Below are 24,514 nucleotides of genomic sequence, written 5' to 3' on the forward strand. Positions count from 1 at the left end.
AGGACTCGGAAAGAAAAAGACAGGAAAGCAGGTCCTGGATGGATCAGTGATTGCAAAACAGAGAAATTAAACTTAAGTGTATAATTATAAGGTACACAAGAAACAAGATAATATACAATCACTGCATATCACAGACTTTGCTTATATTTTTTCAATGTAGAATATAAAAGACACTGTTACACAGGCAGAACTGTATTTTACTATTAACTTGAATCTTATAGAAAATTTAGGACAGGAAGAAAATCTTTTCCATATTAAACAGAATAAGAAATTGTATCCAGATATGTTTGAAACATTGTATAGGTTCATTAAAAAAAATCCAGATTGGGACTCCTAACAGGGGCTGGATTTTTAGAAGTGCTGAACACCTATCCTCTGAAAAATCAGCCCCAGAACTAAGGCACATAAAACCACTAGTAACTTTTAAAGATTTAGGCCATGATGCTCATGATACTCATTGAGGGAAAAAACAGATATATTTGAAAAGTGCTCTCAGATTCTTCTCCAAAACTTAGACAAAGGGATAAAAGTTAATGATCAAACGTGAACCTCAAAAGAGATATGCTGGATCATTTAATACAGAGTAAAACAAACATGATCAGGTATTTATATATATATCAGTAATACTGTTTTAATTACTACTCACTCTGATGAATTTCTTGATGCAACTGAAGTCACTGACACTGAAGTATAGCGCTGTAAATAGTTTGATCCTAGCTACCCAAGAGACATCTCACCCTATGCACTACTGCACAGCAAAGATCAGTTAAGGTACTCTTGTTCACAGTATCTAGATCTAGATATCTGGGATTGCTTGTACCATGAATTCAGTGGAGGTCCCTTGTCTGAAATTTGCTTCCCGCATTGCTCCAACAGAGCCCAAGTATGAGAGCCTTCAGGATATGGTATAGGACCCATACATTTGCTCAGTCTTTCACTGATGGTAGTGAAAGGAGGGGGGAGGGGCAGTGAACAGTTTCAGTCCAAGTGCGTCCATCTACTTACAGTATATGTTTTATGTACAATTCTAGGAATTTTGAACATGCAATTAAGAGATATTGATCAGAACATTTTAAGTCTGATAAATATAAAGTTATTTTAGACAGTATTAATTCACAACACTATAACCTAAAACACCTTTCCCCTATGATCCCAAGTATCTTTTAATCTGTATCTACTTACCATTTTCCACATATGGATGAAAAGGCAAAACTAGTGCAAGAATGACTCTGCCTCTAGTTGGCTCCAATACACTTCTAATATCTTTTAATACAGTCAGTGGCTGATCACAGCGATCAAGCAAATTCAAGCAGCTGATAACGTCATACTGGAATCCTGTGTTCTGCCATTCATTTATACCGAGCACTCTAAAGAGAGAGAGAGAGAGATGGAAAGTGTTACAGTTAAACAACTGCAGGCTGAGTGCAGAGTTCTCAGTACACAGCCTGCCTATAGCAATTAGGAGAAGGAGATAATTCCCTACCACTGAGGCTGACCTTACCTTTATCAGACACTCTCTTTATACTGACAGGTTTCAGAGTAGCAGCTGTGTTAGTCTGTATCCGCAAAAAGAAAAAGGAGTATACTGAGAGCACATAGGGCTTGTCTGCATGGGGGACTTAGTTCGCACTGAGGGGATACACTGGTTGGTGTGCAATACGTAAGCCACACTAAGAGCATGCAGATGGGGTTGCTTTGCCCTCTTTTAATTTGCATCATTGTGTGTACACAGCAGGAGCTGGATGTGCATTAAGCATGCAGTATACTGTGTGCATTCTGGGATTTTTCTTGCTGAGCATTGTGAGATGCATAGCAGAAACCAGGGGAATTCTGGGACTTGGGGGGGGGGTCAAACTCCAAAAATCCCATGCTTTTACTTCTTCCATTCCATACTTCCCCTCTTTCTGGGTGGGCTAGCACCATTTTTGAATCACTGTCAGCTAGCATGGATTCAAGAATGCAGTGCATTACTTTGCTAGTACCTGGAATTTGCAAAACACACAGAAACTGTTTGTGCTCTATCTGAACTCTCAGAGCAAGGTAGCTTCAGTTTTGGAAGCCAACAGCAGCACCTGCAGTAACACCAGCAGGTGGAGAAGGATGATGACGATGACGACGACACTGAGGAAGAAGAGGTTACTTACCTGGTACAGTAAATGAGTTCTTCGAGATGTGTCCCACTATGGATGCTCCACTTGAGGTACTCATGTGCCTTTGATCAGTTTTTTTCAGCAGCAATGCTTGTTTGGTCCACACATGTGCCCTAGCCATCCTCATGTCCATACTGAGGATATAGGTCGGCATGGCACATTAGCAGCTGCACAGCAGAAGAGGATGCAGCCAGAAACCCAATTTAGAAAGTCTAGGTGGACACTGGTGTTACTTTAGCTCTCTGTGATAGAGAATAATAGTCTTGGAGAAATTTTAATAGGCTAGGTCCTCTCCAAATAGTAAACTAGCACCCTCTAATGTCTAAAGTATGAAGGGCAGCATCCTCCCTAGTCTGATGGGATTTAGAGTGGAAAACAGTGGATGAAAAGTCTGATATGTAAATTGGAGACTATTTTGGGTAGGAACCATGGGTGGTTGGAGGCATACGTTATCCTTGAAGACCATATAAGGCAGATCAGCCATCAAAGCCCCTAATTCACCAACTCTTTGAGTGGAGGTAATTGCCACTAGAAGGGCTGTTTTCATGGAAAGGTTTAGAAAGGTACACGTAGCTAGCAGCTAAAAGGGAGTTTTCATCAGAGAATTAAGAACTAAGTTCAAATCTCAGGCTGGGATGGGCTCTCTGACATTTAGGAAGAGGTTTGATAATTCTTCGATGAATCTCGAAGTTGCAGAATGAGCAAATACCAAAAAACCTTCCACAGGAGAATGAAAAGTTGTGATGGCCTCTAGGTGGACCTTAATGGAGCTTTAACAAAAGACCTCCTTTCTTCAGAGTGAACAGGAATTCCAGGACCTCCAAGAGGAGTGAGTCGACAAGAGACAGGGCAAAGGTAGGCGTAACAGTGGTAAAATCTCTTCCATTTCTGAAGGTAAATTTTCCTGGTGAGTTCCTTTCTGCTGTTCGAAAAGACTTCTTGAATCTCTCTGAAGCAAGGGAGTTCTAATCCCGAGACCTATCTAGGTACCAAGGCTTGAGCTGGAGAGCATCCAAGTTGGTATAATGAACGTTTCCCGAATCCTGAGGGAGAAGGCTGAATGTCAGCAGGAGATTGATGGCTAGCTGGGATGAGAAGTGAATGAGGTAAGGAAACCATACTAGTTTTGGCCAGGTTGGTGCAATCAAAATTACTGTGGCTTTGTCCTGTTCTGTTTTGTTTAGAACTCTGAGGATCAGAGTTGGAGGGAAGGCATATAAGGAGACTCTTTGACCAAGAGAGGAGAAAGGCATCCCCCATTTAATGGCAACCAAGATCTCCCCTTGGCAGAATTCACACATTTCCTTTTGGCAGCAGTGGCTGAAAGATTTATGTTCAGAAGACCCATACTCTGACAGATTTTTCTTACTTGGGCTCTATTGAGTTCCCACTCATGATCTTGGGTGAAGTGTCTACTGACGTAGTTGGCAATAGTGTTTTGGAGTCCAGGCCAAGATAAGGATACATTGAGCTATGCATTAGTTCCATAACTTGATTGTCTTTGAGCAGTGTGTGTGTGTGTGGGGGGGGGGCGGAATCTAGCACCCCTTTGTCAATTTATGTGGTGCATACTCAACTTGTTGTCTGTCATTATATGGAGCGATTGACCTATCATGGAGAAGAAGTGCTAGCAAGTATATCATATTGTTCTGAGCTTCAGAATGTTGATATGTAGAGTAGACTCCTGGGCAGACCATCTTCCCTGGATAGTGTGGCCCCATAGAAGAGCTCCCCATCCCAGGAGGGATGCGTCCAAAACCATTGTGAAAATGGGAGGAGGAAGACCGAAGTGAACCCCTGAGCACATGTAGTCCAGATTCTTCAATTAGTTGAGAGAGACTAGCACACAGCTAGGAATAGAGAACAACTTGTTTAGACTGTCTCTGTTGGGAATATGAGCTGTCCTGAGCCAGGCTTGGAAGCAGCATAGATATCAGTCTGTGTGCAATGTGACAAAGGTACATGCTGCCATGTGCCAGAGGGGCTGCAGGCACAATCTGTCAGTGACCTGTGGGCTCATTTGGACTCATGCTATTTAGTGTGTCAGAGTGAGAAACCTGTCCTCTTGGTGGTAGGCTCCGGAAGTCCTGGCATAGAGAGTGGCCCCTATGAACTCTATCAACTTTAGAGTGAAGAGGGAAGACTGTGCAGTGTTGAGTTGAAGGATGAGCATGCAGAAGAGAGACATAGCTTTCTTTGCAGTAGTTCGAACTTTGATGTAGGAATGCCACTTGAGATGTTTGTTGAAATGAGGAAGATAATTACTTCCCATTGGTTAAGCTGTGTGGTGATTAATACCATAATTTTTGTAAATATTTTGGTAGTAGTAGGGAGTCTGAAAGACAAGACTCAGTACTGATAGTGGTCCTGACACTAGTGGTAGGCATCTCTTCTGAGAGAGATGTATTGTGACACGAAAGTATGTGTCCTGAAGGTAAAGGGTTGCAAAACAGTCCCCCAGATTCATGGACGGAGTGATAGCTGCAAGTGTTACCATCTTTAACCTCTGTATCTTGACAAAGGATTCAGTATTGTGAGATCTAGAAATGCCCTCCCTTCTTTTTGGGAATCAGAAAGTACTTTGAATAGAATCCCCTTCCTGTGTACTGAGTGGGTACTGGTCCCATGGCCCCTATGCAGGAAGGAGAGAACCTCTTGTCTCAGGAGAGGTTTGTGAGATGTGTCCCTGAAAAAAAAAGAGATGGAGAAGTGGGGTTCAAGGGGGCTATGGAGTGGAAGTGGATGGAGTAGCCCGATGTTATAACCTCCAAAACTCATCTGTTGGAGGTAATCTGCTCCCATGAGGTGTGAAAAAGGGAGAGATGATCCCCAAAAGGTGGGAGGAAGGAAAGGGCAAGATAATTCAGCATCAAATCCAGATCATGGAGGTGTTTGAGGCTCTTGACTGAGACATCAAAACAAGCACTATGTAGATGGTGGCTGTTGCATCGATTCAAATTCAGCTGTTGAGAATTGTTCCCTCTGCCTTCTGGGTTTCTTTTTAGGCAGCTACTAGGCCTTATAGTAGATGGAAAACTGAGCTGGGTGGGATCTCAACTGTCTGAGACTAACAATCTCCTCTTGTTTGCCTGATGCAATATGCCCAGTGAACGAAGGGTCACCCTGGAATCCTTCAGAGAATGCACAGACTCACCTGTGGATTCATTAAATAATTGAAGACCATCAAAGGGGAGATCCTCTACAGTGTTTTGGACTTCACGCAGAAATCCTGATGACTGCAGCCATGAGGCTTGACACGTAACTACAGCTGTGGAGATGCAGTAGTGTCAGTGTCGACAGAGACCCATAAAGCTGTTCTGGCTAGGAGCTGTCATTCCACAATAATGGCCTGAAATTGCTCTTGTGAAAGGTGTTCAATACAGGAAATAAATTTCATATAACTAAGATAGTTGTATTTTTCCAAGATCACCTGATAATTACCAATTCTGCACTGCAGGACAGCAGAGGAATAGCTCTAATGATCTAAGCACTTGTGATCCTTATGTGAAGCCTCTGAATGGTGCTGCCTCCACAACCAAGGAGTTAGAGGTAGGGTAGGAAAATAACAATTCTGAACCCCTCGTCTGAACATACTACTTTCTGTCTGCCCTCTTGTTGGGGCGGGAGGAAGTGGGGTAGAGTACAGTCTGCTAAATTGTCTTGGCAGATTCAAACAATGCCTCATTTATGTGGAGAACCACATGGCCAAAGATGGTATAGAAAGAATGTCCAACAACTTAAGCTGTGTCTCTTTGAATTCTTCCAGCAATATTTGAAGAGTGTCTGCCACTTTCTTCATCAAGTCTTGAGACTGTTTGAAGTTGTCCACAGCAGATAGAGGGGGCATAACAGCTTCATCCAGGGAGGATGAGGAAACATTTGTCTGAGCAGTAGCAACCTCACCAGCCCTCGTCTCTTGCTCTTCAAACTTCTCCTGAAGTGGGGAGAGGATATTGGGGAGTATTGACCCTGCCATTCCCCATAAGCACTGGGTATCTCGGAGAATTACTGGCAGTATAAGAACATAAGAACAGCCATACTGGAGTAGACCAAAGTCCATCCAGCCCAGTATGCTGTCTTCCAACAGTGGCCAATGCCAGGTGCCCCAGAGGGAACGAACAGAACAGGTAAACACCAAGTGATCCATCCAACGATGCCCATTCCCAGCTTGTGGTTAACAGAAACTAGAGACATCATATCTGCCCATCCTGGCTAATAGCCATTGATGGACCTATCCTCCATGAACTTATCTAGTTCTTTTTTTGAACCCTTTTATAGTCTTGGCCTTCACAGCATCCTCTGGCAAGGAATTCCACAGACTGACTGTGCATTGTGTGAAAAAATACTTCATTTTCATAGAATCCTAGAACTGGAAGGGACCTCAAGAGGTCATCTAGTCCAGTCCCCTGCATTCAAGGCAGGACTAAGTATTATCTATACCATCCTTGACAGATTTGTCCAACCTGCTCTTAAAAATCCCCAATGATGGAGATTCCACAACCTCCAAAAGGCAATTTATCCCAGTGCTTAATCACTCTGACAGTTACAAAGCTTTTCCTAATGTCCAACCTAAACTGCCCTTGCTGCAATTTAAGCCCATTGCTTCTTGTCCAATCCTCAGAGGTTAAGAAGAACAATTCTTCTCCCTCCTCCTTGTAACAACCTTTTATGTGCTTGAAAACTGTTATGTCCCCTCTCAGTCTTCTTCTCCAGATTAAACAAATCCAATTTTTTCAATCTTCCCTCATAGGTCATGTTTTCTAGACCTTTAATCATTTTTGTTGCTCTTCTCTGGACTTTCTCCAATTTGTTCACATCTTTCCTGAAATGTGGAGCCCAGAACTGGACACAATATTCCAGTTGAGGCCTAATCAGCGTGGAGTAGAGTGGAAGAATTACTTCTCATGTCTTGCTTACAATACTCCTGCTAATACATCCCAGAATGATGTTTGCTTTTTTTTTTTTTTTTTTTTGCAACAGTATTACACTGTTAACTCATATTTAGCTTGTGATCTACTATGACCCCCAGATCCCTTTCTGCAGTACTCCTTCCTAGGCAATCATTTCCCATTTTGTATCTGTGCAACTGATTGTTCCTTCCCAAATGGAGTACTTTGCATTTGTCCTTATTGAATTTCATCCTATTTGCTTCAGACCATTTCTCCAGTTTGTCCATCATTTTGAATTTTAATCCTATCCTCCAAAGCACTCGCAATCCCTCCCAGCTTGGTATCGTCCACAAACTTTACAAGTGTACTCTCTATGCCATTATCCAAATCACTGAAGAAGATATTGAACAGAACTGGACCCAGAACCGATCCCTGCAGGACCCCACTCGTTATGCCCTTCCAGCATAACTGTGAACCACTGATAACTACTCTCTGGGAATGGTTTTCCAACCAATTATGCACCCACCTTATAGTAGCCCCATCAACGTTGCATTTCCCTAGTTTGTGGATGAGGTCACGGAAGACAGTATCAAAACTTTACGAAAGTCTAGATGTACCACGTCTACCACTTCCCCCCCAGCCACAAGGCTTGTTACCCTGTCAAAGAAAGCTATGAGGCTGGTTTGACACGATTTGTTCTTGACAAATCCATGCTGACTATTATTTATCACGCTACTATCTTCTAGATGTTTGCAAATTGCTTAATTATTTGCTCCGTTATTTTTCCAGGTAGAGAAATTAATCTGACTAGTATGTAATTCCTCAGGTTGTTCTTATTTCCCTTTTTATAGATTGGCATGCCTTCCTTACTTTCTCCACAACCAGTCATGATTTTATAGACCTCTATCACATCCCCCTTAGTTATCTCTTTTCAAAGCTGAAAAGTCAGTCTTATTAATCGCTCCTCATATGGAAGCCATTCCATACCCCTAATAATTTTTGTTGCCCTTTTCCAATTCCAATATATCTCTTTTCAGATGGGGCGACCACATCTGCACTCAGTATACAAGATGTGGCTGTACCATGGATTTATATAGAGGCAATATGATATTTTTGGTCTTATTATATATCCCTTTCTTAATGATTCTCAACATTGTTTGCTTTTTTGCCTGCTGCTGCACATTGAGTGGATGTTTTCACAGAACTATCCACAATGACTCCAAGATCTCTTTCTTGAGTGATAACAGCTAATTTAGACCCCATTGTTTTATATGTATAGTTGGGATCATGTTTTCCAATGTGCATTACTTAGCATTTATCAACATTGAATTTCATCTGCCATTTTGTTGCCCAGTCACCCAGTTTTGAGAGATCCTTTTGTAGCTCTTCGCAGTCTGCTTGGGACTTAACTATCTTGAGTAGTTTTGTATCATCTGCAAATTTTGCCACATCACTGTTTACTCCCTTTTTCCAGATCATTTATGAATATGTTAAATAGGACTGATTCCAGTACAGACCCCTTGGGGACACCACTATTTACCTCTCTCCAGTCTGAAAACTGATCATTTATTCCTACCCTTTGTTAACTATCTTTTAACCAGTTACCAATCCATGAGAGGACTTTCCCCTCTTATCCCATGACAGCTTACTTTGCTTAAGAGCCTTTGGTGAGGGATCTTGTCAAAGGCTCTCTGAAAATCTACGTACACTATATCTCCCTTGTGCACATGCTTGCTGACCCCCTCAAAGAAATCTAGTAGATTGGTGAGGCATAATTTCCCTTTACAAAAACCATGTTGACTCTTCCCCAACAAATTATGTTCATCTAGGTGTCTGGCAATTTTGTTCTTTACTATAGCATGCAGCCCAGGATCCCAATGTGGTCATTTGAGAGGCCATATGGGAACAGGGGAGGGATCCAGGATTCATCATACCAAGGAGGATGCTGAGGAAGTTGGGGCCTCGTGAGCCTTGAAGTATCCCTTGATGGAGTAAGCTCAGGAGAGTCTAGTCTAGACAGATAATCATAAGATCCCTGAACAGATATTTGAGAGTCTGAAGAACTCTCATCTACAAAGTCTAATGGAGGAGGAGATGAAGGAGGAGTGATGGTTTGTCTCTCTGTACACATGAGTAAAACGGTATTAGGCAGTACTGGTGATAGGCAAGGTACCAAAGATAGCAGAAGTCTAACTGAGTTCAATAAAAGGACATTCAGATTTACAGGAGATTAACAAATCCCTGGAAAATCTGAACTCCTGCAGCATCAGGTGAGGTTGCACAGGAACCTGGTGAACTGTGAATGTAGAGGCCTGCAGCACCGAGGGCAGCGCATATGGTGCTAATATTTGCTGCTCTGTTGGTCAAGATATTAAACATGCTGCAGGCAGTACTGACTTCTTTGGTGCAGAGCCCATAGAACCTCGGTCATGCTTCTTTGGTACTGACCAATGGGTACCTTGTGATTTAGATGAGCTCGAGGACTTCAATTTAGTGCTCTTGGCTTGGGATCTCCAATACTGCAGATCTCTTAGAGCTGTGTTTTTTCTGAGGAGATTTAGTACTCCTCTAGATAGAAGTCTTTCCTGCATCACTTGCAGGTCTGCCAGAGGCTGACAGAGCACTGTGGTCGCTTAGAGGCTGCTATACCGGGGGCAGGCGTTGGGCTCCGTAGTGGCATGACAACTAAAAATCTTGTCCGGCTCCTCAAGAAATAGGAAGATTGAAGAGACAGCACTGGATTTTCTGTTCTATCTTTGTAACATTTGCTTTAGCTGTTTGGTTTTTATATGGCACTGAAAGGCGTTCCAGCTGTGACCCTTTTTGGCCATCTGTTTGGAGATCTCCTTGAAGAGTTTCTTATTGCTGTGGCTTGTCACAAGAGCTACTTGCACTGCTGATTGTCCTCAAATGGTGAGGAGATCAAGGACTAGATCATGGTTACAAGCAGCTGCTTGAGGAATGTTGTACAGCTTCTGGATAATATCACATTAATACTGATACATTTGAATCCAGCAGCAAATGAGCAAATTCTGGCCCTGGTCAAGTTTTTTAAACAGGAGAGGGGACATCTGGTCAATTTGACCCCAGAGCAGCAAAGGGTACACAGGTAAACAGGCAGGTGGATCACAGATGCCCACAAAGCAGTGGGATAGCAGGTGGAGGATTGCCAAAGTACTCCACAGCAGCATGGCGTCCACACAAACAGTCCACACTAACTCAATTTGCAACAAACTTTGTACACTTTGCAAGAGGACTGCAAAATTCACACCATACAGGGGGTTAGTGCGCTTTAAGCATTTGCATCATGTGTATGCAAGCTTTTTCAATCCATACTAACTCGAGTTCGTACGAACTAAAACCCAAGTGTAGCCATGCCTATAGATATGGTCTTTCCACTCCTCTAGGCAAGAGGGAATTAACATTCTCCCAGCCAACCACTGGACAGCTTTATATACCCCACCACAGAAACATCTGAGTTTGGACCTTCTTTGGAATTACTACATAAAAATATTTACAGAAATGTGCTACCCTGGTATTAAATTTGATACAATTTGGAGAAATAGCAAAGCTCAAGTGTCACAGTAGCTACGTCTTGGTCTCCTCTCAGTCTCTGAGAGTGCGACCCTTCAGGTGTTAGGCCTCTTGCATTCACCTGTTCTGGGGTGGAACCTCACACATCCCCCATTCTTTAGACTGGCTCCTGAGATATAGTACCTTGTGCACTAACTGATTACTCAGCAGGCCTGACTGGATTCAGCTACCTGCAAGACTTCCTTTCAAGAGCTGTGATTACAGTGCCACAAACCAACACTTTCAAAACAAAACAGTGTTTAATCTCAACACTACAAACAAAGCACAACAACAAAAGCAAACACAGCACAACAGTCTTTAAAACAACAAAAAGTCTACACGCATAACTGTCTCACCTAAAGCTTAGATGTGCCTCACTTATCCAGACATTTCCACTTCTCAGAATTGGGGTTCAGTCTGTTTCCCCGAAATCCCTGTCTCTCTCATGTCTCAGAGCTGTCCATTTATCGGTTCCAAAGCTCTTTGCCAGTCTATATCTCTTGAACCTGTTTGTCACCCTGCATCTCTTATGCACCCCATCGTGGGGGTCAGGATAGACTTTAAAGCCGTTGTTCTCTGCACTGCATTGATAAATGGTGTTTGTCTGCCTTCCTATCTATGTGCAGGTCAGCTCATGCCTCAACTATCATCCCCTGAAATCATATAGCAAGCAAGACAATAATAAAATAGATGGAACACATAATAGTCATAAAATATTAAAGGCAGTTGCTACGTCCTTCACATCAAGTATTACATCAAGTCAACCTATGTAGTACAATACCTGTATTTCTTTTTCTGAAGCTGCCATATCATAGTTTCAGACAACTCAGTGGCATAGATTTCTTCAAAGTGAGGACTCATGACTTTAGTGACCTCTCCATCTCCAGCCCCTAAATCGAGAAGTCTGTGGGATTTCCACTCTGGGTTTATTTTGAGTAGTCTCTGAAATTGTTCTGGTGAAAATACAAACATTGAGCCTCTTCCCAGCAACCTGAAATGTAAAGATGGCAGTGTCTGATTTTGTGCAAACTTAAACAGGGAAGACTTTAAATTCTTGATGCTCCTATTGCACTCTGTAAATTATTTCAAACAAGTAACAGATAAGGTCCCTGCTCAGAGGAATTTGCAATCTAATTTAGACAAATGCAATACGCAGGTTGAAAGATCAAACAACAAATGCATGCAGATAGCATTGGTGTGGGCTTTACGAAGAAATCTGATGGGCAGAGGGAAGTCATTTGGTTCCTGGAAAGAGGGACGCAGTTCTAAGAGAAGGGAGTCATACAAAAAAGGGACAAAGCCAAGAGCGGGAAGAAGAGACAAAGCCCAAATCCTGCTCTTTGTACTTGCATGAGATGACTCTCTGGCTTCAACAGGCAACTGACCTCATGTGAGCACAGCAAGTGGGATTTGGCCCTAAAGGACCCGATAAGAGGAAATAGGAGGTGAAAGCAGAGATGTAGGTAGGCACAAAGCATGAAGAATTTTATGTGGAAATGGAAAGGAAGCCCGTGAAGAAATGTGAAGAGCAGACAGGGTAACATGTTTGGAATAGTGGGAGAGAAAAAGGATTATTTTTAGAACTGTATGATGTAGTGACTCAACTTCAGTGGTCGAGGCTGCTAGATGAAGCTCCTATATGTGACAGAAAAGGATGTGGAATAGAAAATGAGCAATTCATTAAGGAATTGGCTGCAGGTGACAATTGGATTCTCTACAGATCATGTCAATGACATCTCCACCTGTGACTGTTTGAAGAGTATATATTGTAAGATTACAGCTGTTGTGACAGAAGTTCAGAGGATGAAAGAGTTTGGACAGCAGATGGGGAAGAAAGAATTGGTCAGTAACTGATGCAAGGGGGAATAAAGAATATTATTTCTGTCTACCTTGAGGTATGAAGTCAAACTTAGGAAAGACAATGACTAGTACAAATAGGCCATAGCAGTATACAGATTTATGATCAAGAGCAAGGGCAAGGAAACTAAAGAGAATAAGCAGCAAAGATGATGTAACAGGATGATGGGTGAGAAAGAAGTCACCCAGGAAAGGTAGAATTTATTAGTAATGGATACACACTGAATTAAGTGAAATAGAAGAAACCATCAGTTAAATTTCTAGCACAGAGGCTAAGGGGGGGGGGAGTGTTAAATGTAGAGTACAGCCCATATAAGCAGAGCCCTCTTGCAGTACATTTATATCAGTCTACACTGTATAATTGGCTCATGGCTATTGTTCCTAAAGTCACTGTGAGGTGTCATTCAAAGCACTAGAAAGTGTTCGAGAAAAAGAAAGATGGAGGAGAAAGGAAAAAGGGGAGACCAAAGGGACCTATATATAAAGCTACAAGTAACTAAGAACTCCACAGGAAAGCTCACTTGAACATCTGGTTGGAAAATAAGGTGAAAGATAATTTTTCTAGCCATAGTAACGAGACACTATTCTCAGATCATACTGTGTAGCCAAACAAGGGAAGTTTAAAAAAAAAGGTCAAGCATGTAGCTATAATAAAATGCATTCTCCACAAAGTATCAGACCTGAGGTGAACTTGGACATATGCCTGATTGTGGTGGAGTGGGGTGGGGAAGGGAAGAGATTGTAATAGTAAGGGAATTTTTGTATAGTCTGCAGAAATGAGGATACCAAATGAACAGCCTTCAGAATCTGGAATTTGGGTTCACTGTGTAATTTTATGTCCATCTGAAGCCAATCAAGGAAGAGACCAACAGAATAATATTGGCCAAGCTTGCCTGTTTAATAAGCTTCTCTTCACTCACTCTCTCTCCCCCCAGCCCTAGCCAAGATACCCACCAGTCAAGCTTGACATCTTGTTTGGGATGGGTTCCTTGACTGCCCAGAAACAAAATGATACACAAATAGATTTTATATTTTAAAGCACGTGTTCCCAAACTGGGGGTTGGGATCCCTGAGGGGGGTCATGAGGTTATTACATGGGAGGTTGCGAGCTGCCAGCCCCCGCCCCAAACCCTGCTTTGCCGACAGAATTTATAATAGTGTTAAATATATTAAAAAGTGTTTAATTTATAAAGCGGGGGGGGTCGCATTCAGAGGGTTGCTATGTGAAAGGGGTCACAAGTACAAAAGTTTGAAAACCACTGTTTTAAGGGTTAGAAGATAGCACTGAATATTGTGCTGACCAATTTTACAAGCTTAAGTGTACCACAAAAGCTTTAATATAGCTTTAGGCCTCCAAGCATCCCATGTGGTGTATAAAATTAAATTATCAAAACATCACTTTTTCGGTTTGAATTTGTTTCATCATCAAGTTAGTTAATAAATGTTAAATAATAAAGTTGAAATCAAAATGAATTTAAACAAAATGTTTCAATTGACTAGATCTGAAGGTTTTTGCATGGTGGTGTTTTTTTACACTATCAATTCATAAAAGTTTGAGATTTTGACTTTTGTCCCGATTCAGGAGCGGAAAATTATTTTAAATCTCAAAAATTCTCATGGGACAAAATTTTTTTCCCCCACTGAGCCCTAGTGGACACCCAAAAAGACTGATTTCCAGAGTGGGGTTTGAGTCTAAGCCCATGGCCCTGTGGTAACTGTTCCATATTGTATTATGCACGAAATCTAGGCTAGGTTTCTGTATCTTGTCTCTTGCTCCATTCCCAGTAGAACTACAGAGGCAATGCACGCAGCCTTGAAAGGAAAGTGGAAGAAGAATTTTCAAATGCTCTGCAGCAATCTCACCAATAAATGCAGGAGCTATCCTCCTGGGTTGTGCTGCAGAGATGGTTTCATACAACCATCTTCAATTAGAATAGTCACCACCACATATGCTCTCTAGAGACGGGAAGGTAAGTAAAAATAGTGGGGGGAAATAACTGTTGAAGCACGAGGAGGGCACCCCTACTCTATGGTAAATTTGGGAGCAAACGGAGAAAAAGTAGCCCTTATGTTCTAATTTAGAGTCCCATGATCTTCTTTTGCCAATTTTTTTTTTAAAATAGGAGGTAGGATTCTTTATCATTTAAAAAGGTACAGGCTTTTCTGACCTGCTAGATATTTACATTTTTCTTTTATCACAGCCTAACTGAAATTAGTAAAATGTCATTGAATACATAGATCAAATAATTTACATAAAGGTAGTTTAGATGCATTTGACAGAATGAAGAAAATGAAGCTAAGTGTATCTTGGAAAAGACCTGATTACTCTCTGCATGGCGGGGCATCAAGTGGCAGGACGGAGCACCTGGTAATCCAAATCCAGAGTTTTCTTATCCTATCTTCGTTTACAAAAAACTGAACTAGTACCACCTTTTCACTTACCCATTGATAGATGTCCTAGACATAAACAGGCTAAAAACTGAGGACACGAAAGAGTGATAGAGCTGGATAAAGAGCCAGCCTGATTTCTCAATGCTGTTGTTTAAGAAGATCTGTGTTCCCTGGTCAAGGTAACTCTGGACAAAGATAGGTTGAAGAGATTCACACAACTGCTCTGTGTTGCACATGTACCACTACAGAGAAAGAAAGGAACAACATTTTAAAACTTAAGCAATAAAAAACAGTAGTTCAAAAAATAATGAAAATCACATATGACCAAAATCAAGCTGTTCTATAAATAACAGGAACTCTATAGACTAATAAATTCAAGATGAATTTAGGTTTGGATTGTAATCAAACGCAGGCAGACTAATCTTGAAGAAATAATACTTTAAAACTGCATTTTACATAGTATTCTGGACAGTTATTTCACAAAGTATCTTCTATAAAAACAGCTGAATGATTAGACTCCACTGGGTAACTTCCATTTTCTAACTCAATCATTCAGCCCTTCATGGGGCCTCCTACCAAACGGAATTCAGGAATACACCTGCAATGCCTTCCCTGGAAAGAAAATAAAGTATCTAATCTATATTGCAAGCCAATACCCTTCCTCTCTCCACTGACTCTATATGTTACCTTTGAACACTCCTTGCAAAACTGACAGTTTCCTGCTATTCTGGTACCAACAAGTTGGTCCACAAATCTTGCTAAATGACTATTGCTATGCTATACAGCTTCTTCCTGACATCACTATTAAAAACACTAAATAGATAGGTAAGTTTTGCCATGCAAAGCAAACATTAGCATCAGGTAAATGGCAGCACTATCCTTTCAGCCTGGTGGACAAATGAAATCTGGATAGGAGAGCTCCTCTCATCATGTGCTATTTAACAACAATCATTTCCACACAAACTGTATAAGACATTTCTAGTTGCAACCAGGGCATTGCTTCTCTGCTTCAGTGACATCTCTGACTGTATTCTCGATTTTTGCCTTCCACTATTAAATTAACAATCACCGATTTATTTCCCCACTACTTTTGCTCATTCTTCCATGCCATTAAATATTTATCACCTACACATCCACTGGCTCTTTACACCTCACCATGCAATTCCATCCTTGCTAATCACTAGCTATTTTGTATTATTCTTCTTGTCCTCCATTCCTACTTGAGTCCTCCAATGCTGTCTTTGTCTAAACCTTATTTCTCATACTTCCCTGTTAATAATTAAGATGAATGTAGCCAAAAAAATAAAATAAATAAATAAAGGCCTGCTAAATAGGTCATTTGCACAGTCTAGCCAGGACCTACTATGAGCAAAGTAGAACCATTAATAAAAGACCTCAAGACAGCAGTTGTTTAGAGGTAGTGCACCACCAAACCCAGGGAACCCTGGGTTTGAATGCTGAACTAAATCCAGCTTCTTGTGCCAGCAGGAACAGGCAGCGCTACAAGACAGTGCTCTCAGATGTGAAAGTGAACCTCATTTAATGATCACCACCACCACCACCTTCCAGCCAATTAGGATCAGCATTATGTCTAGAGAGCACAGTTCAGCCTGATCATGATTCCAGTTGCACAAGCCTAGGGAAAATGGGGAGATGGGAGTGACAGAGGAAGGGAGCAGCATCAGGGAGAGATTAAACAAAGGAGGCGTGCTTTTCAGTCTCCCCTGCTCAGCTTTATCCCAGCTCTTTCTTGGGCCCCAATTTCATGGCTCAACCCTGACTGCACAGAAGAACTCCATTCTAAAAGAAAGAGGACTCAGTGGGCTGGAAGGGTAGTTATACCACTGGGAAAGACAAGGTTGCTCCTCCATAGCTTGCAGCACCACACTTAAATCCCACACCCCTTAATATGCAGATGTTGCAACAATTTTGCCAAACTCAGAACCTTTACAATACACGGCCACTAGGACAGATTGCTCTGCATATTTTGGTCTTGTTTACTTTGATCAGGGTGACCACCTTTACCTTCCTACTGTATTAAAATCAAGGCCTGGTGATAGCCCTTAATCTAGGAATTCTAAAACCTGTGGAATCGGTGACTTTAAGTATTATTCCCTGTGACCAAACCGCTCTTCTGCTAAACTTTCCATTCAGGATGTGCCTACAAATAGATCCAAGAATGAGCAGTTTTCAGATGGAATTTTGCTTTGGTCTCTCTTTTAAAGAAGTTAAAGTCTCTGGGGGTAAAGAGTCATTTTCCTGTTAAAAATTACTGCAAACCCTCAGCAAAGCCAATTACTGGTATGAAAATCTTTGTTAAGACCCTCAGAACTGCTGATACACCAAACTGTGATGAGGGAAATTTTAAGAACCTCCTGAGGCATCAACCAATCAGAATTTGTAGGCACATATTTGCCAGATCCAAAGAAGATATCAAAGAGTTTCCATCACAAAGTTAGCAAATTTAATCGTTCAGCCTTTTCATGATCAGGGTTTGCTTTAATACTCTATTTGGGATGGGGGACAAAAAAAAAAAAAGAGCACAGTATAACCCCAAGAATGTCCAGAATTAGTTCTGCTGTTCTTATCCATTATGAGCTAAATTTGAGAACGATGCAAGTCTTTCTTGCACCTACATCTACTAATTTACCAACATGTCTAAACTGATGTAATTTGCAAACTGAGGAGCTGGAATAAAGTGTAATTCACACCCTCTTACTAGTGATTTTCTTACTTCACTGTTTTCTTTTGGCCTTTCAGCACGGACGCTGCAGCCTTTTTACACATGAAAATTAATCTGGAATAAGAAAGGGTGTGAATTAAAAGTGGATTAATTATTCATTCCTCATTAACTAATGTGTGGATGCTCTTATACCAGAGTAAGAGTCTTTTTCCAAATTAGTTCAACTCACATCCAAAGTGGATTAAACTAATTCTGGAATAGGGCACTAATTCTGGAATAAGAGAATCCACACATCTTGTTAATCAGGAGTACCTAATCAGAAACAGCAAATCCTGAAAACCTCCAAATGTAGATAAGCTTTTAGATTCAACTGCCCAAGTCCAAAAGTAATGTGAAGGGGGAATGCAAGTTTCATGGTAAGGTGATACAACGATAAGGTCCCAATCCTGAAATAACAATCGACAAGAGTGCAGACTTGTGCCAATGTGGTCCCCTGCAGAAGTCAACATGGCTCTGTGCAGATCTGGCTACAGGAGTGAGGCCTAAGCAAGCAAGCCAGAATTTTATGTTAGCATAAAAGACATGGGAGTAAATTATGCAAACTGAGGGATTCCCTGTTATCGCTCTGAATTTGCTCTGATGTTATATTGTTGATTGGCTTCTTTATTAAATTCCTTAGTGGGGGAGATTGATGGAAATATGACATGACAGAGACGATGTCTCTCAATAACATGGGTCATGAAGGTAAAATGAAGGAAACTTACTAGCAGCAGATGGCCTGTAATTAGTCCTACCAGTTTTTATTCAAAGTACGGGTCTACGTCTTTCAAAAGGGACAGTGACAGTGACTCAGATATTTTGTGTGCGTGTGGAATAATTTCTGCTGATTTAATTTAATCATCAAAGTTGAGGATACTTTTCCCATCTTGTGCATCATCAAGATTGTTTACTAAGGGCACATCTACACTTGCAAAGTTACATTGCCAGCAGTTACAGCGCCGAAGGAAAACCGCTGTTGTGTGTTCACACTGACAGCTGCCTGCGCAATAGCATGTTCACACTTGTGGCACTATTCTGAGTGGTGCACTCTGGGCAGCTATCCCACAGAGCACCTCCTTCTCTTTTGCCGCTAAGACTTGTGGGAAGGCGGAAGAGGCCACAGGGCATCCTGGGTACTGTCCCAATGCCCCGTGATGCATTGCTTCGCATCCCAGCTTCTTTCCACATGTGCTTCCTTCCACATTTGGCGCCATCTTTCAACCATTTGTGTACTGTGCGCTCTGCCCTGCCTCTTTCGGGCTGCAGGAATGGATCCCGAGCTGTTGACCAATATGCTGCTCGCACTGACCAACACATCACAAGTGGCAGTGGAGTTATTCCTTAAACTACAAAGACAAGAGGAGTGTGACATTGATCTCACCATGCATACTAGCTACAACATGAGTGTGCTTGTGGCATTCACGGAGGTGCTGACCACAGTGGAATGCTGCTCTTGGGCTCGGGAAACAAGCACTGAGTGGTGGGATCACATTGTGATGCATGTCTGGGATGACAAGCAGTGGCTGCAGAACTTTCGCATGAGGAAAGCCACATTCATGGGACAGTGTGATGAGCTCGCCTCAGCCCTGTGGCGCAAGGACATGAGAATGATAGGTGCCCTGTCGCTGGAGAAGCGTGTGACAATTGCACTGTGGAAGCTGGCTACTCCAGACTGCTACCAATCAGTCGCTAACCAGTTCGGAGTGGGAAAGTCGACTGTTGGAGTCGTGTTGACGGCAGCGTGCAGGGCCATTAATCTCTGAAAGACCGTGACTCTGGGCAACGTACATGACATTGTGGATGGTTTTGCACAAATGGGCTTCCCTAACTGCGGATGGGTGATTGATGGCATGCACATTCCAATTCTGGCACCAGACCACCTAGCCACCGAGTATATTAATCACAAGGGGTATTTCTCAATGGTTCTCCAGGAGCTTGTGGATCACCGTGGGTGTTTCACAGACATTAACACAGGCTGGTCCGGAAAGGTGCATGATGCAAGCATCTTTCAGAACACTGGCCTGTTCAAGAAGCTGCAAGCAGGAACTTTCTTCCCTGACCAGAAGATCATGGTAAGGGAAGTCGAAATGCCCACTGCGATCCTAGCAGATCCCGCCTACCCCTTAATGCCATGGCTCATGAAGCCATACACAGGGCGACTTGACAGCAGCAAGGAGCAGCTCAACAACAGGCTGAGCAAGTGCAGAATGACTGTGGAGTGTGCATTTGGCCGTTTAAAAGCCCGCTGGTGATGCCTGTATGAGAAGCTGGACATGGCAGATGACAATATTCCTATGCTTATGCTCCATAATATTTGTGAAGAGAAGGGTGAAAGCTTCACTCAGGGCTGGACTGCAGATGCTCAGTGCCTGGAGGCTGAGTTTGAACAGCCAGAGACCAGCCCTATTAGAGGGGCACAGCGCGGGGCCATAAGGATGAGGGATGCTTTGAGGCTGCAATTTGAAGCTGAAAGCCACTAATGTTTGTTGCTGTGCTCTGGATTGCAGTGCTTGTAATGCTAGGAGGCGATTGGTGCACATGATGCAAGAAGGGGCCTTAACATAATTGTATGTTGCTTTGCAGTGCTTTTTGCTTTCACTTAATAGAATACAGATTGCTTTCAAACAAACACAATTCCTTCATTGAACAACAATAACCAGAGGAGAGAGTCAAATGAAAAAAAAATCATCAGCAGGGAGGAGGATGGGGGAAGGGAAGGTCTCAAGAGGAGGAGGGGTCCCGGGACGGCTACAGATTTGTGTATGTCCAGGGATCATACCCAACCTTCTCCTTTGGAGTACGATGCAGCAGGTGCTGTACTTCAGCATGGGCAAACTGCAGAGGGATGGGTGTTGAGTGCCGTGGGAGTCCACACTGCTGGATTATGAGGAGGGAGGAGTGGAATGCTGCGGGGAGAGAGTAGAGCCAGGAGGTTGATAAGAGTGTGTTGGCCATGGGGGGGGGGGGGGGGGAGAGGAGTTTTGCGACAGTGGCTGCAGGGGAGGGCGGGTGAAGAGCTGCTTGGTTTGAAGAGCTAGTATGGCCTAGAGCATGTCTGTTTGGCGCTTCATAACTGTTAAGAGCCGCTGCGTGGCTTCTTTCTGGTGTGCCACGTTCTCCTTTCGGTCTCTCTTCTCGCTGTCCTGCCACTCCGTCAATTCCTTTTTCTTGGTGGCAGAGTGCATCATAACCTCACGCATAAAGTCCTCCTTAGTTCTTCTTGGACACTTTCTAATTCTGTGCAGCTGTTCTGCCACCGATAACAAAGAGGGAGGCTGTGCTCCCAATGTCATCTCTGTTAAGTTTAAATGCAATATTTTACAGAAACAGTATTGTTTGCAACACAGACAAAGATGGTTTCAGTGCTTTAAAACACAGCCAGTACTCACACACCTGTCACTAACTGGCTGACCCCAGGCAAGCATACATGAGCCACAAGACCCCCAAATGGTGAGTAGCTGCAGGGGCAGGGTAAATCACTGTTCCCAGACCCTGCTGTACACTGGGGACATGGCTCTTGAGCACTTGGGGAGAGCCAGCACCATAGGGGGGACTTGATAATCATTCCTGTCCCCACACTTTCCACAGGAGGTGATCATTATGGAAGATATCTCGCTGCTGAGGTAGAGCAGGGAATCAAGGGAGGGTCTTCTCCAAGCCTGTGGCTTCTGCCCTGGCACCTATGTGGCTAGCTGTGTGCAGCAATGGTTCCCCCACCCATCATGGCAAAGTAGCGCAGGAAAGTTACCGTTAATGGAGCAAGAAACAAAGCAGCTCTGCTGAGGAACCTGCGGCAACGGATTGCCTAGTATTTCCACAAGAATTTTCTGGAGATCTCTGAGGGAGATTCCTGTGATGTGAGAGAGTGTATCAACAGCTTGTTCCACCACTCAGACTAGACATGAGGTGGGAGACAAGCCTGCTTCCTGCAACTCTCCTGCTCCGAACAACCTGCTTCAACAGTTCCCAAAATCAGATCCACTTACCAGAGGCATCCTCTCCTGTTTGCACTTCACCAAGATCCGACTGCTGTGACTGGCTAGGCTCCTCCGGGGTAGAAAAGAGCTCCTGACTGCATGCATCTCTGGCCTCCGAGTCATCCTCTGCTTCTGGATCCCCCTCCCCCTCTTCGTCCAAAATTGCCTCCTCCTGGCTCGGTCCACTCTTGACTGGCACGCAAGCCAACGAAGTATCCACAGGGTCCTTTGCAGTGGAGGTGGAGTCACCACCGAGTATTGCGTCCAGCTTTTGTAGAACCAGCAGCTCGTGGGCACAGCATTGGAATGGCTGTTTGCCTCCCACGCCTTGTGGTAGGCGTTCCGCAGCTCCTTCGCTTTGACCCTGCACTGCAGTGTGTCCTGGTCATGGCCCCTTTCTATAATGCATCTAGAAATCTGTCATGGCCCCTTTCTATAATGCATCTAGAAATCTGTCCATAGGTATCATAATTCCAATGGCTGGAGCACAGCTGGGACCGCACTGCCTCCTCTCTCCAAATACCAATGAGGCCCAGCAGCTTGGCATTGCTCCAAGCAGGAGATCGCCTGGTGCATGAAGCAGACGTGGTCACCTGGAAAGATGTGCTGAGACCACTGCACGCATCACCGAGCAAACAGGAAGGGGACTTTCAAATTTGCAAAGGAATGGGGAGCTGATGGTTGGTCACCTGAGGACAGGGCAGTAGAGTTCAAACCGATGGCCAGAGAGGTGAGAACAGGCATTGTGGGACACCTCCCAGAGGCCAATCGCAGTGCTGTAATCACCACAGTGTCTACATTGACACCGCAGCACTGTATCCCCAGTGCAGAAAGTTCTACGCCTCTCATCGGGGTGGTTTTTTTTAGAGCACTGCATCTGTGCAGTTTCTGCGCACTAAGTGGCTTGGCAGTGTGTACACTTCGGGAGTTACAGCGCTCAAAGCTGCATTACTGTGCACAAACTTGCCAGTGTAGACAGGGCCTAAGTTCCAATCATTTACATCAGTGCCGCACCACTGAAAAAAAAGGGCATTGCTCTGGTGTCACTGAAGGCCTCATTTGAAGATAGTGTAGTTGCAGAGATGTAGAAAGGTAATTTGGCATGCAGAATCTTTACTACTGTTGCTAATGCATCAGAAGGAAAGAAGCTAGCTTGATTTTCAGAGTTCAGACTGAATCTGCAGGAACCAGCAATTAGAAAAGGCATCTTTTTATTTGTTAACTGAGCAAATTTGATATGGAAACCACTGAGAAACAAACACTATACCATTTTTATAAGCAAAAACACACTGTAATATCACTGCACATATTTATGTTTTGCTTATTAGCTCTGCTGTGGTGAAATTATAGGATACTGATGTGCACTGTCTATACTAAAAATATAACCATGTTGGGAGATATAACAACACAATTAAAGGGGGATTGCAAATTACAGTGTAGAAGGGACTTTTTACGTTATCATGGTGCCTAAGAGCTCTAGTCATGGACCAGGACCCCACTGTATTAGGCGCTGTACAAACAGAACAAAGAGACAGTTCCTGCCACAAAGATCTTACAAACCATGCCCCAAAGTCTGCTAAAGCCTTGAATTATCCAAATTGCAACTGAACTGTGTCAGGGCTGCCATGTTGCAACAGAATTCCATAATGTGATTCTATTTGTAGTGTAGATGGGGTCTTGCAAGGCTCTCATTTAAAAGCTGAAATGTGTAGTGTAAATAGGGTCTTACAAAAAACCTACACAGCAGCACCAATTGATGATGATTAGGCAAGTGGCCAGCTGGGAGAGCCGACACTGATACGTTTATTTTAAAACAAAACAAAAAACAAACACAAACTGTCCTAACACCTAAAATTGTGCAGGTAGCAATGCTATGCAAAAACACATACATATCCTGTCCCACCTCACCATTTGTTCGTTACATTAACTTGCTGAGAGAGGAACTGTCTCTTAATGTATATTTGCACAGTGTTTAACACAATGAGACTTCTAGGTACTACTGTAATACAAATAATGATACAGGATTTATGTTTCAATATCCTGCTGGCTCACAATAACAGTGCCAGCAAGCAGACAGCTGCAACAAGGCAAATAGTCCAGCTTCTCAAGTAGTGACTCCATCAAAACAAAGACCCAGAGCAAAGAGGTGTTTTAGGGTCTTTCCACACAGAAGCGAATTCTACACTAGCTTCAGAATGTTTCATAAGCTAGGTACAGTTCTAGTAAAATCATGTTTCAAATAGCTCTTTCAAATATGTTTGCAGGTAGCATGGTTTGAAGCTTCAATTCTTATCTACACTAAGCTTTTTTTCTTAAAGTTTTCTGCTGTTGATACCACCATTGTAGCTCCAGCAGTGGTAGAAACAGTGAGAGCTCGATTGTGGAGAAATTGTTGGAAGCCAAGAGCTTTTTAACTCCTACCCTGAACAAATTAGAGGACAGTGATTAAAACAATCAGCGGCTGATCTACTCTAGCACTTTGGTGGTAACAACATGGAAAATTGTAACCAACTGTAAAGAAAGAAAGCCTCATTCTACAGGTTTTTTTTGCAAAATTATCTGCTTGTACTATTTTCGCCTTTCTCCTATCTATAGAAATGTTAGTTTGGGCCATCAAGTTAGACGATGGAGAGATCTAGTATATCACAGACATATTACTGCACATCATAGAATACAACATGGTAGGTCCTTCTTGTAAGCTTAAAGCCTTGTAGCATTATTCTAAAGAAAAAGGATAGAAGAAGAGACCATGCGAAGTATGGTGCAATAAAATCCATAACTCTCCATTTCAATCAGCTCCTTAAAGGGATCAATCATGGACAGCTTCACAGGATATGAATGCAGCTGACAGTAAACTTTAATATCTATTAATGTAAAGGTCTTAGCAGAGCTGCTACCTTGAAAAATTATCTAACATTTGAACCCAAAAATTCAGAGGTAAGACCAAAGCATATT

At 42.8% G+C, this 24,514-nt stretch overlaps 1 protein-coding gene across 2 annotated transcripts in view; it reads right to left on the reverse strand.

Annotated features, from left to right (window-relative positions):
* The window catches only part of METTL9 (methyltransferase 9, His-X-His N1(pi)-histidine), a 42,355-nt gene that overhangs the window by 12,260 nt on the left and 5,581 nt on the right, over nucleotides 1-24,514 (reverse strand). For both annotated transcript variants that reach the window (XM_073362182.1, XM_073362181.1), the window contains exons 2-4: nucleotides 14,912-15,102; nucleotides 11,394-11,603; nucleotides 1,183-1,367 (exon numbers count right to left, since the gene is read on the reverse strand). In XM_073362182.1, coding sequence (XP_073218283.1) covers nucleotides 1,183-1,367; nucleotides 11,394-11,603; nucleotides 14,912-15,102 — 586 coding nt within the window. The remainder of the gene's footprint in view (nucleotides 1-1,182; nucleotides 1,368-11,393; nucleotides 11,604-14,911; nucleotides 15,103-24,514) is intronic.

This window comes from Lepidochelys kempii, chromosome 10, assembly GCF_965140285.1.
Source record: "Lepidochelys kempii isolate rLepKem1 chromosome 10, rLepKem1.hap1, whole genome shotgun sequence".
Classification (NCBI taxonomy): Eukaryota; Metazoa; Chordata; order Testudines; family Cheloniidae; genus Lepidochelys; species Lepidochelys kempii.